General features: G+C 52.8%; 5 protein-coding genes across 5 annotated transcripts; all 5 read right to left on the bottom strand.

Moving 5' to 3' along the window:
- Positions 1–511: 511 nt before the first annotated feature.
- On the bottom strand, positions 512–4,571 carry BDZ83DRAFT_687568 (RNA-dependent RNA polymerase; the record flags this gene model as incomplete). Its single annotated transcript, XM_060511279.1, has 2 exons — positions 512–1,693; positions 1,748–4,571. 2 exons carry the CDS (start codon positions 4,569–4,571, stop codon positions 753–755), a joined length of 3,765 nt encoding a protein of 1,254 aa, XP_060371613.1. The 3' UTR covers positions 512–752.
- A 1,064-nt stretch (positions 4,572–5,635) lies between these two features.
- Positions 5,636–7,631, bottom strand: BDZ83DRAFT_564530 (glycolate oxidase; the record flags this gene model as incomplete). The annotated part of the gene is made up of 5 exons (XM_060503648.1): positions 5,636–6,042; positions 6,102–6,500; positions 6,558–6,776; positions 6,839–7,238; positions 7,290–7,631. 5 exons carry the CDS (start codon positions 7,629–7,631, stop codon positions 5,636–5,638), a joined length of 1,767 nt encoding a protein of 588 aa, XP_060371612.1.
- A 5,432-nt stretch (positions 7,632–13,063) lies between these two features.
- BDZ83DRAFT_646058 (ribosomal family S4e) lies at positions 13,064–14,332 on the bottom strand (the record flags this gene model as incomplete). The annotated part of the gene is made up of 3 exons (XM_060509911.1): positions 13,064–13,415; positions 13,703–14,125; positions 14,319–14,332. 3 exons carry the CDS (start codon positions 14,330–14,332, stop codon positions 13,064–13,066), a joined length of 789 nt encoding a protein of 262 aa, XP_060371611.1.
- Positions 14,017–14,987, bottom strand: BDZ83DRAFT_163002 (uncharacterized protein). Its single transcript, XM_060501412.1, has 2 exons — positions 14,319–14,987; positions 14,017–14,125 (listed from the first exon to the last, which is right to left on the bottom strand). The coding sequence occupies exon 1, from the start codon at positions 14,742–14,744 to the stop codon at positions 14,349–14,351; it is 396 nt and encodes a 131-aa protein (XP_060371610.1). The 5' UTR covers positions 14,745–14,987; the 3' UTR covers positions 14,017–14,125; positions 14,319–14,348.
- Positions 14,767–17,209, bottom strand: BDZ83DRAFT_597897 (MYB DNA-binding domain-containing protein). The gene has a single exon (XM_060506924.1). It carries the CDS (start codon positions 16,936–16,938, stop codon positions 15,232–15,234), a length of 1,707 nt encoding a protein of 568 aa, XP_060371609.1. The 5' UTR covers positions 16,939–17,209; the 3' UTR covers positions 14,767–15,231.
- Positions 17,210–17,334: the final 125 nt, after the last annotated feature.

Here is a 17,334-nt window from a genome sequence, read left to right as displayed (position 1 = left end):
CTGTGCTGCGCTGCGACGGAAGTACCCAAGGTAAGGTACGAATACCTATGTCCTTTCTGCGTGCCACTGCCATCGCGAAACCCCCTTCTATTTCCATCCATCCTCCCCTACCGCCTGATGTTTCTTCGGGGCTGTCGAAGCAATGGAACCCACCGCACATCCGGCAAACGTCCCGTCGGCTCCCCGAACGGCATCGGAAAAGGTAGGGCTACATTCCCCTTGACACCTCTTCCCCTACCTACCCCCATGAGCCCTTGAGCCCTGGCTACTTTCTTTCCCACGGCGACGCAACGCAACGTGAACCCAGCCCACATTCATTCTAAGTCGCCCGCCCGCCTACCCTCCATCGGTACGGGAAATCAAGGATCTATCCGTACTCAAGACACGAGCCGGGAACGGGACTTCACTAACCCCCCCCCCCCCCTTGGGCCGTAAAGTCACAGTGGCATTGGGGAAACGGGCGATTCGTGCGTCAAGAAGCGAACCCGATGATTGTTGTGCATCCATTGTACCTGTCTACCTATCTGTGTACGGGAAAGAAGTCAAAATGTGAAAAGAAGGGTCGGCTGACGGGGGTTGTTTCGGAAACTATCGAGGCCCAACCGTGAGACAGACAGAAAAGCCCTCGCTCTCCGTTATCGCTCCTCCTGCGGCTCCTCCGCTGTCGATGATTAATGACTCCCGTTACGGGAATGACCTGTCAAACGCCCGTGTCGCAGCAGACACAAGCCATGTTCGGCGCCTCACTATCCTCAGATCAAGGCACTCTCCATCAGTCGGTCCATGGCGTCCATGGCAGTGTCTTCCTCTTCAACGTGTATTTCTTCCTCCTGGCCAGTAGTAGCATCGCGGTCCTCGGGTAATGGTGAGACTCCGGAAGCCTCCTTCATGGTGCTCTCAAATACCTCCAATAGGTCACCATGGCGCACCACTCTGCCGTCGTCGAGATGAGTCTCCTGTTGAGCGGCCTTGGTATCTTGCTCGAATCGACGAATGGGGTGCGACCTCATGGGTACCGCCTTGGCTTCGGGGTCGACGGTAGGCTTGATCTTGACCTTGCCTGTGGCAATGCGCCCCATAATCCAGTGAAAGATCCACGGGAAGCTGATCAGGGGCATCGATTGTCGCTTGTGATCTTCGTCTTCGTACTCGTCTGCAAGCGCTGCATTGACCTCTTGCTCGGTCACTTGATACATTGCGGCCACGAAAGGGGCGAAGTCTTCGAATCGTCTGCTTCCGGCCTCTGTGTAGCAAATCTCTCGGAATCTTTGCTTGAGTGCCGCTGATTCTCGGCCAATGTCCTCTTGCTGCTTGTAGCCGTTGCCAACCCGGGGCTTCGACAGGATGAAGCCTGTCCATGCTTCGAATTCAGTGTGAATTTCGCGATGACTCATGAGACGACGCATAGCTGTGTCGTATTGATTTTTGATCTTGCGAGCCTTTTGTAGAAGTTCTCCGGGCAGTTCAAACCTTCTCAACACCCTTCCGTCGAACTTCTTGTCGTAAAGAGGATTGAGCTCCTGCTCAACAATCCTGTCGAAGATCTTGCCAAGTGCAGTCCGGGATCTGTATGTATTAAATTTGCGCATGAAGTGCGGCCACTGTTTGGGATCGAGCTCGTCAGGGTATTCTGCCGGATCTGCAGTTTTGACGTAATCTACTGCCTTGGAGTGCAGTTCTGCCAGCCTCAAGCCTAGAAAGTCGGTGTCAATTTGCATCTATTATCACTCGCAGACAATTAACTTACATTTCTTATCGTTCGCTCCTTGTTTGGACAAGTCAGCGTGAGCCAAATGTGCAGTTGCAACCTTGGCCAGGCAGTCGTTCTGAATATAACGAACGAAGAATGTTCTCAGATCTGATACCTTGACATCTCGCTTTAGTTTCGGGGCTTTGGGCGCGATGTAGTTCATAGGCTCGTGGTGCCAGTTCTTGGGAATGAGGTCTTGGTTCCAGATGACGAAGAAATCATCTCCGTCAAGGTCACCTCCGGAACACATGCTGGGGACATCTCGATCACCGGTGCTCGGAAACACCACAACATTCTGGAGGTGATGGAGTTCAGGGATATTAACCGCTTCCACAACCCGAATATCACCTGGATGAAGTGAAGGGTTTCGTCCCACAATGCAAACGCCGGTGACGCAGTAGAATTTTCCATCTTGGGGATTCGGAATTCGAAGGAAGATCTGCGGCAAGTCCTCGATGTTGTTGGTTTTCTTCCCCTCAGTTGCCTGGCTGTGGCCTCTCAACGTGCCTGTCTCATCCAGGCAACCGAGAAGAAAAGCGCTTTGATTGACGACCACGCGCGCCTTTTCCTTCAATAGCTTCATAGACCAGATCCGCCAGAGATCCAAGATTGTCAGCACGAACGGCTCTTGAATCTCTGCATCCATGAAGCCCCAGCAGACGAGGTCTTTGATGGTTAGAGATGTCATGTTCTCGTCAATGTATTGCCCCAGTAAGCTTGCAGCGGCGACTCGGTCTTTCATAGCCTTCTCATAGCCCTGGATTTGTTGTTCAGCAAGATTCAATATCGGACTGTCCTTGACACCGAGCGTCGTAAGTATGGTTATGGTTTGTCGATTCAGCGTGGCTGGAGAGAACTGCGCGAATTTAATGATTTCCAGGCCGTTGAACTGGGCCCTAAACTTTTCTTGTGAAGGTCGAATATGGACGTTAAGGCCCTTGGCGTCAGGCCAGACGGCCAGCATGCCTTTGCAGCCACCCATACGAAACTGGAAAGCAGAGGGTATCCCAACCGTATCCTGGCCCATCTCATGGACTACAATTTCGGCCAATAGCTTCGAAATTTTGCCGACACCATCGCTGAAGCAATAGCCTTGACGCTCGATATCTTGCATTTGTACGATCTGAGGAACGGTGACACCTCGGATTTCTCGCGTTGTAGAGAAGCACTGGCCGATACGAGCAGCGTATTTGGCGACATTCTTGATGTGGTTGAAATGTCCCATCCAGTCTCGAATCTGATCGCATGAAAGATGATCGGTCGGACAGAAGAAGTAGGCAGCGCACTCTCGAATTTGCGAGTTTCCGAACGCAAGGAATTCGTAAGTGCGGCTGCCAATCTTGATGCCTTGTTTCAGGGCACGGTAGATACGGTGGTGAATTTCGTTGCCTGCATCGTTGTAGATCTTGCCTCTGTACAGCTCGTCCGTGAATTGAACCCTCAAGAAGCGGTCTTGATAAGAGTTATACTTTCGCAATACCCTGTTGGAGGATTCGACGCTTGGAGAGCAAAGGTGCATGGTTGACGGTGTGACAATGACCTTTCGGATCGTGGTGCAGTAGTATGGCATACTCATGCCAGGAAAGTAAAGAGCAGCCTCTTCACTCCCAAGCATCTCCATCGGGTTCCATTCCCTTTTTCCTTGATCCGCAAAGTACTCGAGCATCCACTTCGCCCGGTCCTTGTCCATCTGACACAGTCGGTCGATGAATGCCTGGTTGATGGAGTACTCTGATAGAATGCCCCGTGAGATACAGACCTCAAGCTGGTAGTGGACCTCGAAGGGCAATTGGTGATTATCGGAATCAGGGTCAAAAGATCGCAATCGGCTTTTTGGGGCCTGAGCTCTAAACACAGTACCGAGCAGAGGAGGTCGCAAAGAGGTAGTCACGAAGTGCTCTGCAGCAATGGCCGTGATGTTGTGGGCCTCTAAAGCCTGCAGGAATTTGTCCAGAATGTCTTTTCCAGCCTTTGGGATCGCGAATCTATAAGTTGTCCAGCGACCAGTGTTGATGAAGTCAGGATCTTCGAAGTCTGACTGAAGTGTGATCGGAAAGTCTTTCGGTAGTTGATCATTGTGCAATATGACTGTGCGTCTTTCCCACATGTCCGTAATGCCCCATGAAGTCTTGCTTACAGCCATCTTGCTTCGTATCTTCCTGCTTGCCTTCGTCCAAAACATAGGTGGAAGCTCTAACGGTATCACCAGAAGTGTGTCCTCATCTCGGTCGACTCGATAAACACTAGTGAGGCGGGCGAACTCGATTCCGCACTTATGGTGAAATATCTCCTCGTCTTCGTCACCGTTCTGGTCTTCAGATGAGTCCAGAGGACAAGTATCGAAGTGGATGGTAAGCTTCTTCTTGGTCAAACTCATGTCGATGCGCACGCCCTTGTGGACGGATCTGAAAACCATCATCTCCTTCTCCTGTAAGCGCGTGCCAAAGTCCATACGTTCCGCTTCAAGTATCATCTTGGAATCGAACCAGATGTTGGGGTTCGAGGGACTCTTGATCAAATTAGAGTATCTTTCATGGAGCGCCCGGAAAGGCTGGAGGGTGACACGAGCGCTCTTGCCTCCCTTGTACAGGACCATGTGGAATCCTGACGACCAGAAGTTGACTTTAGGTGGAGGCTCAAAACGAACCAGGGCGTATCCATCGCGTTGGCCATTCTGGTTCTCTCCGATCTCTAGCAAAGAGATACTTCCATGTTGTTTGAAGGAGTCGTATAGCTCAGATAGATCAACGGCTTCAGGAAGGCCACGAACCTTCAGTTTGAAGTCCGGCCATGTTCGCCAAGGTTCATCTGCTTCTCCCATGACGCGGAATGTATGCTAGAAGCCAAGGTCAGCAGAGTTGGTTGTTATATCCCGCAAGATTCATGTTGGATATTAATATTTGAGGATGAACCATACCTTCCCGGTGTCGTGCCAGCAGCCTTGTTTTCTTGGTCTGTCGTTGTTCGCCAGGGTGAGGACGTATTTCGTAATACAGCTTTGGGCCGTGGCTATGTATTTGGATGAGTTGGCCCTCAAGGAGATAGCCGAGGCGGAGTTTCTAACATGAAGTCAGAAGAGAAGGCCGAAGTCGAAGGCTCCAAGGATGAGGTGAGTTGGAAGGGCAAAGACGGGCACGGAGGATGGGGACAAGGCTGGGGGTAAAGTCGAGGTGAGGAAGGCACCCTGAGCCCACGGTGATGAGGAAGGAGCGAAGACTGGATAATTGACTCCCTCTTTCCCCAGGTCAAACGTTCATGGATTGAGCTTTGCCTACCTAAGGCACATTAAGTTTTCGAGTTTTCTTTGCCTAAGCACTTTGTATGCAGCTACCCGCTACAATCTTCAATCTTCGCTCGATTGCCCGCCCTCATTTCATCTCCTACTCGGTTGCCTGCTTCAGACTCTGCACATAATCGTCACCGAACATTTTCTCTGATACTCAATTTAGATCTCATCTCGATTTCACCCATTATCCGGATCTCGTCGCTACTGAGCTGTCGATCCTGCGCTTCTCGTGGACTAGGACAGCAACACAACGAAGGCGTGGTTCCTGGTTAAACAAAGAATATAGTCTGCCATTCAGTTTTCATCAAGTAAGAGAACGGTATATCTCTCTGAAACCTTTTCGACCTTGAGCTGCCTGGGCATGGTCCCCTTTTCGATCGTTTCAGGCATCTAAGTAACGCATGTTGGACACCAGATCAGAGAACAATTTCTACAAGACCAACCCCAAAGACTTTCGTGATGGCGGATCTTCCATCATGTCCTTATGTAGCCCTACACGGTCATCTTTTGACGAGAACGACCCAACCCTCAGCGACACCAACTGCTCTTGGTAGCATTCCACATCAACCATATCGACCCCATACCAACGGGCCTTAGGGCTATACCGAGCAACCCTGGTTCGTCCTTGAGCCCTCGGGAATGTCCATGATCTTGCCAGGGTTCATGATCCATTTCGGATCGAGCGCGCGTTTGATCGACTTCATTACGTCGAGAGTGTCGGAGCCGACCTCAAGAAGCAGCGACTCTTTCTTGCCCCAGCCGATTGAATGCTCGCCCGTACACGTTCCATCCATATCTATTGCTCGCTTCACCATGTTGTGGACGCACTTCTCGACCTTCTCTCTCTCTTCAGGGATCGTCCGGTTATAAATGATACTTTCGTGGAAGTTACCGTCGCCGATATGGCCAAGGATACTTGCAAACAATCCCATGTCGTCCATCTCCTTCTTGCTGATTTCGATGAGATCGGCCAGACGGCTGAAGGGAACAGCGACATCCGTACTCCCTTCGCATTGTCAGCCTCAGGATTCTTATACTGGCCAAGACATAGGACAAGCTACTCACAAACTTCTTCACCGTCCTTACGAAGGGCTAACATCGACCACAGTGATTCTTTCCGGGCAGACCATAGCAATTTCTGCTCGAGAGCGTCTTTTGCGAATTCGAAATTACCGCCCTTGTGGTTCTTGGTAATCTTCTGAACGAGACCAATGTTCTCCTTGACACCGGCCTTAGTACCGGAGAACTTAAAGAACAGGGTCGGGAGTTCTTGCCAAACGCGGGGCGCTGTTGCGCCACCCAGGTTGACGACCTTCATCTGGACCTCGTCCATGATTTCCATCGCAGCTACAGGTATACCATTGCGCATGACTTCGGCTGCAGCCGCAGCAGCGTCTCTGATACTGGGGAAGGTAACCACAGCGACCGAGAAGTCTTCGGGCACAACAGTGAGCTTTAGGGTTGCTAGAAGCGGTCAGCAAATACACAAGGAAGCTAGGTTATCTGCGTGTTCCGACTCACCTTCGGTTACAAGGCCTAGTGTTCCCTCAGATCCTACGAATAGTCCGTTCAGGTTGTAGCCGGCAGAAGACTTCCTTGGCCGTCTCCGAGTCTTGACCACAGTTCCGTCTGCCAAAACAACGGTAAGATTGATCACCCAATCCTTCATGGTTCCGTATCTAACGGCGTTGGTTCCCGAGCAGTTTGTACCGATCATTCCACCAATCTTTGCGCTCGGGCCTTTTCTGCCGTCAGTCCTAGATATCTCCTTTGCGAAATATACCGCGCTGATTGTGGCTTACCGGGGTCGATGGGGAAGAAGAGACCGCTCTCCATTTTTGCCAATTTCTCGTTCAAGTCTTGCCATCCGATACTCGGCTGTACAACGATGTCCATATCATCCTTATTGAAGGAGAGAATCTGGTCCATGAAGGCAAAGTCGACGCTGATACCTCCGTAGGGTGCCGAGAAGTTTCCTTCCAGACTGGAACCACCCGAGTAAGGAATGATGGGGACGTTGTACTTGAAACATATGCGTGCAATCGTCGCCACCTGCTCTGTTGATTGCGGGTATGCAACAGCCACGGGAAGGCCGTCAGGATTGGTCGAGGACCATTCGGAATACCCATGAGCATGCAAGTCGTCGGGATCCGTGGAGATGATATCCTCACCACCCAGCTCCTTTCGAATCTCCTTCAAGGCCTACACACCAAGTTAGAAGCGGAAATCATTCTCATCATGGAATGCGAGTACCTGCTCCATTTCGGCCATGCTTGCATAAGTCACAGGGCGAGACAGGCCGTCTGTAGAAAGCAGGCCGCTACCAAGAGGAAGAAAACCAGCGGTGGCAGAGTTGCCCTTTGTCGAACTAGCAAGACCCCAGCCAACTGCACCAGCGGCTAGAGCAACAGCCCAGACTGAATTACCATGCCAACCGCTATGCGCGGTGTTGGCTGAACCTTCGGAGCTGGCGCGGGGGCTGCTTCGCCGGGCGGTCGTGACCGAAAAGCTCCGACCGGCACGGAGAGCGGGCCCAGCGAGTCGGCTCCTCAAGCCATGGCTCAGAAGGGGCCTCGCAGAGAGTTTGGCCGACATGCAGGGGATGAGGGCCATCTACACGAACACAAATCGGATTCCTCGAGGAGAAAGTCTGCTATTGGCCAAGAGGTCGACCAGGGTAAGATGCTGGAATCGACAGGGTTTAGTGGTGGGTTGCGTCGGCGAGATGGCTTGCGTCGGCGTTCGAGGTTGATATCGGCCTGCGCTGCTTCTGATTTTGTGCTGGGAACTTCGAATCAAACTGTGAGTTGTAAAAAGGGATTCTGAATTTCCTGAGTATAGGACGATGCAAAAGCCGAATATCGATTTGTCAAATGACGACGATACAGAGGTCTACCGAATGGCCCTTTGCCAAAAGCGTCCAGGTATAGCGCGAAAACGAGTCCGTGGCAACCAAAGTTGGGACGGCGAACCTGGCGAAAAGAGGAAGACGATGTGTTTATACTCAGGAAGCGAGCGAAATCGTCGACCACATATCCCAATATACAGCCAATGTCGCAATCGCCCACGAAGCAAGCTAAGAAGCTGAGTGTTGGGGCAAGTGGGTATGGTGGATGACAACGGGGCTCTTCGCCTTTAACAACGATGCCTCTGCTCTTTTTTTGTGGAAGAAGTTGAGAGCATGACCTGGACGTCAAGTACCTGGGCGTACCGCATCCCACATTGGGAACAAGGTGCAGACAAGGCAGATGGAGTGGGTGCAGAGACGACGTTCTTGCAACCAATCATAACACTGGAGAAGGGGAATACAGGCCCAAAAAGTCAAGAAGTCAAGAGCCGGCGGGCTAGGAAGACGAAAGCATGGCTAGCGAGTGAGCAAAGGTGGTAGCCCTGAGTTGTCAGCTGGGGGTGAGACTCTGCACTTTTCCACGATGAGGTACTTTGCAATACCTCGCTTCACTAGCACCAGTCCAGGCAAGCTTTCCGTGTGGAGCGGCGAGCTTGGATTTGCCATGTTGCTGCTACTCCGTAGAGACACAACAAAGAGGACGACATCGGGCCTGGATCCGGGGACAGGCGGGGAAGATGCCGAAGCTGAAACAATCCGAAGTCGTCGATGTTCTCGGTGAACGGTATGTTTCCCCGCGAAGCGACACGACGAAGATAGACGAACAGATTCGATGCGGATTTGCGACCTGTCTGGGCATGGTATAGCTCAGCGTTTCTCGGCGACGCTGGGTGACGGCTTGAAAATCAACTAATCGGCAACAGAAACAGGGCCATCGGAGTTGACGCGGGAAAGAAGGCCGGCTTCGAAGGTCTGACTGAGCATGGACAGAAGTTCGGTAATGGACGAAGGTAGAGCCTTTCACGTCATCAGTAGGAAATGATGCTGGGTTGTGATGCAGGTGTGACCCCCGTTTCGTGGGGTGGCTCAAGCTACGATGGATGGGGGGCAGCAACAACCTTCCGCAGTTGGTCTACTGGAAGTCTGATTACCAACAGCATCCCACCCTTTGAGTTGGACTTCTCACCGACGTAATCGAATTTCGCGGCAATGGTAGCCGCAAATCACTACGGGCAAGCAAATCGAATGTCGAGTTCGGAAGGCTGACGGACCTCGTGTCCGAAGATTGCCCTGCTGCCCTTGAGTTGTACGACGGTGAGACGGGGCAAGACAAGACTGATGAAGCCTGCCAGACTCGAAATGCCACTGACGAAGAGACTGCAGGCGAACTGGCGTACCCCCGACGGAGAGCATGGGTACAGGGGGCCGAGAAATTTTCAATCTCTTCCCATGACCACGATTTCCAGCCTCTTGTGAGCGACAAAAGGGCCCTGATTTCTGACGAACCCCCGCGCAACGGCCTGGTCGGTGTAGAGTCCGCAGTGGGTCTCGCACGAGGGGTAACGGTGGCCCACGGTGACCGCCGAGGACGCAGGCCGTTGGCCTCCGGGGCCAGCCAAACAAGACGTTCGTGAGGGTGCCGCTTGCCGGCTGGTACATGCTTTCTCGCCTGTGGATATGAATGCAGGCTCCTGATTCTGAGTATCCTCTCACAGAGACCATCCACTGCGAGGTCGCACTCGCCTGGTGGACCAAGGGCATGCACGGGGTTTGAGATTCTTCTAGAGGAAACTGTGCAAAGAGGAGTGTTCCGAGACGAGGACCTTGGGTGCTGGCTGTCCCACCTACTGAATGTGCCCCGGAAGTCCGTTCCCGATGACAGCGCCGACACGGAGGTTTTCCGAGGTCAAGATAACAGAACCCACAGTAGGTAGACACCTATGCGACCAAGCAGTCAAGCAAAGCAGCTCAGCCTGTCGTTCCATCTGCAGCAGATGACATTTCTGTCGTCTGACCCTCAGAAGACAGGTTGACATAAGCTCAACGGTTTCTTGAGCTCTCGTCACGGGCGGAGGTGGTAAGCAATTACATTGACCCTGACAACCACCTACGCTAGTACTTTTCATTAGAAGACGCCGTCATCCAGAATTTGAGTTATGTCAGCGATGCATCCGAGGTGCGTACCCCAGACCGAACGTCACACGCGACGAGACTCCGGCTTTGTGGAACCATTGCACTCTCCCATAACAAATTCAACATCCTGTTCTCTTACAAGCAAGACGGCGGTATAGGTATTAATTACGAAAAGGGACTCTCATCCCCAAGGTGTGCGGCTTCCCATGACAAACCGCCACTCTTCCAACGCCCGCTCAGCCCTCCTGTCGACCATCCCAAAGGATTTTCAGTGCATCAGTAGATGCGTACCTCCCACGCCGCAAGCCTGCAACGCAACCCCCCTTGCTGCTAGCCATGCGACCCCAACAATCGATGAGATTCGATCATCGGTCTACCTAGATCAAGGTAGCCTGGATGCTGCATGGACTTCCAGGTACTCAGGCTAGGATCGGAAGTCGGATGCTCCAAGCCAGGAAGGCCGCTCGCAGGGCTTTCCTTCTCGTCATTCCTCTACTTGGGAGTCAATTGGTATCACAGAGCCCGTCTCATGGTCCGAAGCCGGGTGATTATCAGCGGCATTCAGCAGTGGCATGACAGCATCGGACTCTCAGCTAAGAACGTTTACCTGCTCTGATGGATTAGATCAATGTAAACGCGCCATGGTAATTCTAACCCTGGCTGGAGCTGTGACCAACCACGAAAACGCATGACTGCCTTACCTACTTGATGGTCCACATGTCATGGTGTCTCCGTAGCGCGTACAAACATGCGGATTCTAGAACAAAGCAGAGAAACAACGTCCTGATCCTGTGCCCGGGGGAACTGCATCGTATCCCCCGCATGCCCCCGACTGGTTGCCTGTGTCTCACATTCGGCGGCAAAGTTCGCCGGAAGGCATGTCGTTCGCTGCCTCCTGGTTGGTGGTGTTCTTTCGTCTGTTCTCTTGCCGAAGCCTGACCGGGCGTGTGAGGGGTCCCCCCATTGAACGAAACATAGCAGGATAGCTTTTCCGTTAACGCCGCTTATGCCTTCTTCTGAACCTTTAACGTATTCTACTAGGCTTATTGTCAGAGTGCCAATGTATTTTGGAGATTGCCGCCAGATTCTTGAGGGACTTGCGTTTCCTCAACCGCCCGGCGTAGTAGGCTGGTAGCACATCGGCTCCAAGGCCAGACTCTGCTGGTGGGTTCTGGCAGTGCGGGTGTTGCAGCGGGGTTGAGTGACCACAATGGCGGGGGGATGTTCCACCTCCACAAACGCAAGTTTTGACAACGAGAAGTTAGTAGCCGAGAGATACTGCGGATGCTTCAGTGCCCTTCAGGCCAAGTTATGCAGAGTTCAAGACGTCAGACATTTTTATTATTATCCGTAAAGTCAGACTTCTATGGGCGAAAAAAAAAAAACGTTGAGAGACAAGGTTGAGTTGCCCACCTCCCAAAATACAAACTGCCAAACCGTGTCCGAAGGAGGATTTGGGATTCGCTGTATTGTTTTCTTTCTTCTCCTTCTCAGGTACAAGCCAAGCCACCTTGTTGGAAATGCTTCGCCTCTCGGGCTTGCGAACACGATTGTGAGTTGTGACGAAATCTCCATAAAGCACTCAGTTCACCATTGCTGTACCTAGTTGTCGGACAGCCTTTTTTTTACCCCGGAATCAGGATCAGGGCCAAAAATCGGGATATCGGAATTTTCAGCGAGGACGAGACTCTCGCATTCCCCTCCCCCCCCCCTCCTCGTGGAGAGTTATGCCGTATTACTCCTTCCACAATAAGAAACGCAAAGGCATTGCCCCCCTTTCGTAATACAATGACCAATCGATTTGGGGGGCGTACGGTGAGAAAATCCCACCGGGGTAGACGACACTACCCAGCTACCCTACCATCCTAGTATCCTTATGCCTGGGGAAATGGTTCCCCCTCCTCGCCTCCCCCACAGTCGCCCACAGCAGGTATGAAATAGACACACAACCACACCTCAGAGGACGAGAGTATGTGTTGAGAAAGCTGCAAAGTATCTATGTCCAAACGATCTCGTGGCTGTAGGCCAAACGCGGACTGCCGGGTGAGCCTGCGTCATACAAGCATGCAGCAGAGGGCACGAGACCAGACACCTGCTATACGGTGGTGGTTTTCCGTGTGTGCTTAGTGGTCAACTGGTTATGGGCCCTTGGGAACTTGGCAATGTAACTGCGGCCCTTTTCTGTCCTTCGCTCTCTCTGGCTCTTCTTCTCGCGGTTGTGTGCCTTGATGAAGTACCACACGCGCTTCCTTTTCCTTGGGAGTTGGGCATGGGGGGGGGGGGGAAGGCTGGATGGTAAGGTGAGATTCAGAGGGCAGGTATATGCTAGGGGATGGATGGTCTATGGCCGATGGCGTCGAGGTGATGTTGCTAGTGGGAGGCTTTATGGGGGGCTCATGACTGCTGGGCTGGCATATGGTCTCTCCAGGGTTAAGCTACATGGAAAGAGCCCCCACTGGCTTCCCATGAGGACTTTGCGAAAGTAAATACATCGAATCATGTTGTGTAACTCGTGGACTAGCACGCTAGTCACAATGGATGTCAAGTTACGTTAAATGTCAAGAGTTGAGAAGCCCGTGTTGTACGGTTTTTACTCCAGTGTGGCCAGTCCTGAACCAAGAGACATAAGAAAAATTAAGCAGCGTACAACAATACGACAGAGTGTAATAGTACGTGATTACGTCGTAGTCTCCCAGGTGAGGTAGGATACGATGGTTTTCACAAGACAACATCACGAGCGAAGTATGTGGGAACTCAAGATTGGGCGGAAGAGTGACCTTCAATGGCTTGGTATTGGCCGCAGCTATCTGCAGGGTAGTCAAAGCCGACAACTCTAAAATCAGCCCTAGACTCCGTAATTTTTTTGATCATGCTCAATCCCATTTGCCCGACCCAAATAACCGTTTCCGTCCCCGGAAGAGACATTCACGAAAGTGTGTAGCAATGCAGCCGAGGCGTCACCTTTCGGAGCAACCTGACTGCAGCACACGCAGCAGACTCATGCGCGACCTTCATCATTTCGTAGAAGAGGAAGACGACAAGACGCTTAGTTGCCGGCGAGGGCGTTGGCGCGACGGCGGTCACGCTCCTCGGCGATGGAGAGCTTGACACCCTTGCCCTTGGGCAGGGAGATCCAGGGCTTCTCGGAGCCGATGACGAAGACGTTGGACTCACGGGTGGCGAAGGTGTTGTCAATGGCGTCCTTGATGTGGACAATGTTGAAACCTCCGTCGTGGCGCTCACGGTGGGTGATGACACCGACACGACCCATGTTGCGACCACCGGTGACCATGGCAATGGAGCCGGTGTCGAACTTGATGAAGTCCTCAATCTTGCCGGTGGCAAGGTTGATCTTGACGGTGTCGTTGACCTTGACGAGGGGGTCAGGGTAGCGGATGCTGCAAAGATGAAGAGTCAGCAAAGGGGGTTCGGATGGGGTGATACATTACAGCCGTCGGATATGTATAGCTCCAATCTCTTTTCTTCGTAATCGGCCAATATTCTTCTTTTTGACGTTGCAATTCCGCCTCCCTCCCACTTCGAAAGGGAAGGGGATTTGTATGATTGGGAAGTCTTATTCCAGGAATTGAACAAGAGAGCATTTTGGGTGATGACGAATCGACCAAAGCTTGATCCAACGGCTGAATGATGTCTGACAGAACCAGTGCAGAGTGTGCAAACTCACGTTCTCGCATCGTGCGTGACCAAGAATGGGATTCCACCGCGGCCAAGCTGAACGCGCTTGACCTTGCCGAGCTTGTACTCGGCCTCCTCGGCCTGGATGCGGTGGACGGTGAAGCGGCCCTTGGTGTCGTAGATGAGACGGAAGTTCTCGCCAGTCTTGTCGATGGTGATGACGTCCATGAAGCCGGCGGGGTAGGTCATGTCGGTGCGGACCTTGCCGTCGACCTTGATGAGGCGCTGCATGAGGATGGAGCGGGTCTCGCGGAAGTTGAGGGCGTACTTGAGGCGGTTGCGGAGGAAGACAATCAGCGGCAAGCAGTCGCGAAGCTTGTGAGGACCGGCCGAGGGGCGGGGAGCGTAGGTTCCGGACAGCTTGTCCAGGAGCCAGTGCGAAGGCGCGCTAAGGCGCTTCTGGTGCTTCTTGCTGTGAGGGCATTGTCAGAATATTTGTTCGCATCGAGGGTACGCTCCATCATGATCTCGAATATTGTCGTCGGGAATTTTCTTCAATTCGTCGCGGCGGGCAAGTCAAACTCGCTCGAGCGAGGAACAAAAAACCGAATCGCACCGACGACGACATTGAATTGGATAATGAGGATTGGGTATCAAGCACTTACAGTCCCTTGCCCATTTTGTCTGACTGCCGATTAGTCTATGGGGGTATCTGGTCGGTGGGTGTGAAGGTCGAAGTCGAGATACTCAGATTCAACTCGGGACGTGGAGTACAGAGGGATCGGGCTGGAAATTTTCTGTGAGGCGTAGGTTTTTCGAACCCTACACTTGTGTCTCTGGGCGGTCAAAAGGAGGGGCGGGGCTTCGATAATCCGGCGACAGTCAGTGGTCAACTTGATTAAGCGAGATGGTCCGTGTTCCTGGTCCACTTGGCTCTCGTGCTCCATTGATTCGGCGGTTGGTGGGTCCCGTCCACGGCCGGCGCATGGCAACACGGGCTTGACGGGCACGACGGGCAAGATCGATGACAGCGGCCCCACCAGAAGCACAATAATGGTATCTCTTCTCCGAGACCATGCAAACTCCATCATTGGCAAGTCAGGACGTGGGGGATTCCGGGTTCATAGTATGCACCGGTCGTGTGCACTGTATTCAATACAATCATCTAGCGATTGGTGCTTTCTAGCTCACAGTGCCCAGATAGCCTCTCCGGAACACTAACTCGTTCTTGTGCAGAAACGACGGTAGTCCATCTAACTCACTCCCAAACCCGTTTTGTCCATCCTTGGCCAAAGATATCTGATTATGCGCCGTATCTCCCAAATGTGAATACGGAAAACCAGTTGGTATAAGTTCACGTCCAGAAACGACCGTTCGGGCAGCGAAGCACCCCATTTCTCCATGTACGCCACGTAAGCAAACAATACGCAGCACTTTTGATTCTAATGTTCGATACAAAATCCTGCACACAAGGCAACAGGTCGCTACCTAGCAAGGGTGCTAGGCCGCTGAAAAGACGCAGCAGGACGAAGATCCAGCTGGCGAAGGGCTGTTGAGATTTCAACACCCAGTGATACGCTATGGTGACGTCGATTCAGACGTCTGATCGGGTGCGTATATCGCGGTTGAGCTGGCGACCTGTGAGTCGTCCAGCAGTAGGCGAGAGATGTCCATCTCCCCTGCACTTCCCATGAATGTCGCCGTGCTGGTTTCACCAAAGTCGAAGGCCTGCTGACTGGCAGGCAGTTCTCCATTGTCAATGACAGACAGAGGCCACCTGGGGAGGTCCTCCTTGGAGTTGGTTCTGTTCAATGCTGCTTCCATGGGAGGCGGCCTGTTGGGCTGTAGAGTATTCGAAATGCTCATGCTAACCGTTGGTTCGAGTGTATCGCCCCCTCGCCCATCCTGGGGCTGGAATAATCCCTTCTCAATCTTGGCATAAACGCTGGGGTACTTGTTCCGAACCCTGTCTCTTAGGTCGGTCGGTTGTCTTCCTGACAGACTAAAGCGTGGGTCTCTCTGGATCTTGGTCCAAGCTGGTCCATATTTGTCCAACCCTTCAAGTATTTGCTTGTCGTCTTGGTCGGTAAAAGGTCGTCTTTCTCTTCTGTGAGACTTCTTGAATGGGCCGTGTATTCCTAGCTCCGCTAAATCCTCCAGCTTCTTGCGGTGCGCCCTACTCCTCTTCATCTTAGGAAAGGCGTCTAAATCAGCCTGTGTCATCTGGGACTGTTCGCTGGCTGCAGTCTCATCTTGGGCTATGAGTATGTTTTCAGATAGCAGACCCGTTTTCGCTCTGGCCTTTGGTTCGGTTGGAGTCGTCGGCGGCGCGACAGCAGCAGTTGTAATCTTCGGTTCGCTATTAGTCCTGCGCAACTCGTTCGGGCAGCAGGTGCGAAAGCGGTCCTTCAAGTCACCCGCAGTCCGGTCATTGAAGTTGAAGTCGGGGTCTGCTAGGATATCGGTCCACTTTCCAACACCGTGACGATTGACACCCAACAGTAGGTGGTTTGTCTCAGCTTCGGACCACTTCCGCCTGGGCTTCATCGCCTTCTTCCTTGTTTTGCCCCCACTAGATTTCGAGTTCTTGGATGTTGTCGAGTCAGCCTCGGCGGGCTTTTCAACCTCAATTTCCATATCCTTCTCTTCGGGCACAGGAGCGAAATCTCGAAGCGGCTTGAGCTGGTTGCTTTCGGGCTCGTTGAAGTCGTTGGAGGCAATGGGCGGGAACAGCGCGGCGTCGGGAGGAGGTTCGTGTAAGCCATTGATAATGGGCGGCATAGTCGGCATGACCTGGGGTTGAATTGGCTTTTGTTTCTTGACAGGCTGTGGTAGCTGCACGAAATCGTCCTTGGTGGCAACGTTTCGGTGCCTCTTCTTATTTGCAGAATCATCTTTGTTTTCGGGCACCTCATCGAGGATCTTGCTAAGAGAAAAGGAGGAGTCTGCATTATCTCGGTCCTCGCCCAAGAGCAGTCTCAATTGCAGGTGCGCGGTGCTGTTGACTGCTCCCCGGTCGATTGGTGCTTCGTCATCCTTTCGTGAATCTCGTGCGGAGAAGCTGTCGTCGAGGGTGCCGGCATTCTGTGGTGGGGCTCCATGGGTGGTGGCGAGCGAGGGCCCTTTGGTGTTTTCCTCGCGATGGGTGGTCTCAGGCTCAAGTGGGAAGGGCCTCTCGGAGGGACGAGAGAAGGCTAGACGGAGGGGCGGCAGATCAGCGTGAGCGAGCTGTGGCGTGGTGGAATCGTTCAGCAGGTGGATGAGGCGTGGCTCGATGTAGGCCATCGTGGGCTAGGAAAGTCGGAGTGGGCATTTGGTTCAAAATTTGAGGTAGGAAACAACACAGACGAAGAGAAGAGGAGTGAAGGGGAGAGGCGAAGGAAAGAAGGAGAGACAATGGACGCGGGATGGATGGGTGTAAGGTCGGCGGCGTGCGGGCAGGATGGTGAGGAGTAGGAGGAGGAGGAGGAAGAGGAGGAAGAGGAGGAGAAGAAGACAAGACTTGAACTCGAGTCTTCAACGAGTTTGCTCAGGTAGCAAAGACTGGCAGTGACTGAGGTGACCGAACGGCGGAGGGGAGCATTAGGAATGGAAAGCGGGAGGTAAGGTAGGTAAGGGTATCAGTAAAGTAAAGCGTGAAGCAGCTAAGGATTGGCTTGCAGCATTTCAGGGCCCGGTCTG

The sequence above is a fragment of the Colletotrichum acutatum genome, assembly GCF_030867785.1.
Source record: "Colletotrichum acutatum strain CBS 112980 chromosome Unknown BDZ83scaffold_2, whole genome shotgun sequence".
In the NCBI taxonomy this organism is placed as follows: domain Eukaryota; kingdom Fungi; phylum Ascomycota; class Sordariomycetes; order Glomerellales; family Glomerellaceae; genus Colletotrichum; species Colletotrichum acutatum.
The sequence above is the reverse complement of the archived record's forward strand: the minus strand, read 5'-3'. Positions and strand labels throughout refer to the sequence as shown.

Bases quoted from the DNA above. Each gene is read 5' to 3' on its own strand.
- BDZ83DRAFT_163002 (XM_060501412.1), bottom strand. From the start codon at position 14,744: ATGATGGAGTTTGCATGGTCTCGGAGAAGAGATACCATTATTGTGCTT.
- BDZ83DRAFT_597897 (XM_060506924.1), bottom strand. From the start codon at position 16,938: ATGGCCTACATCGAGCCACGCCTCATCCACCTGCTGAACGATTCCACC.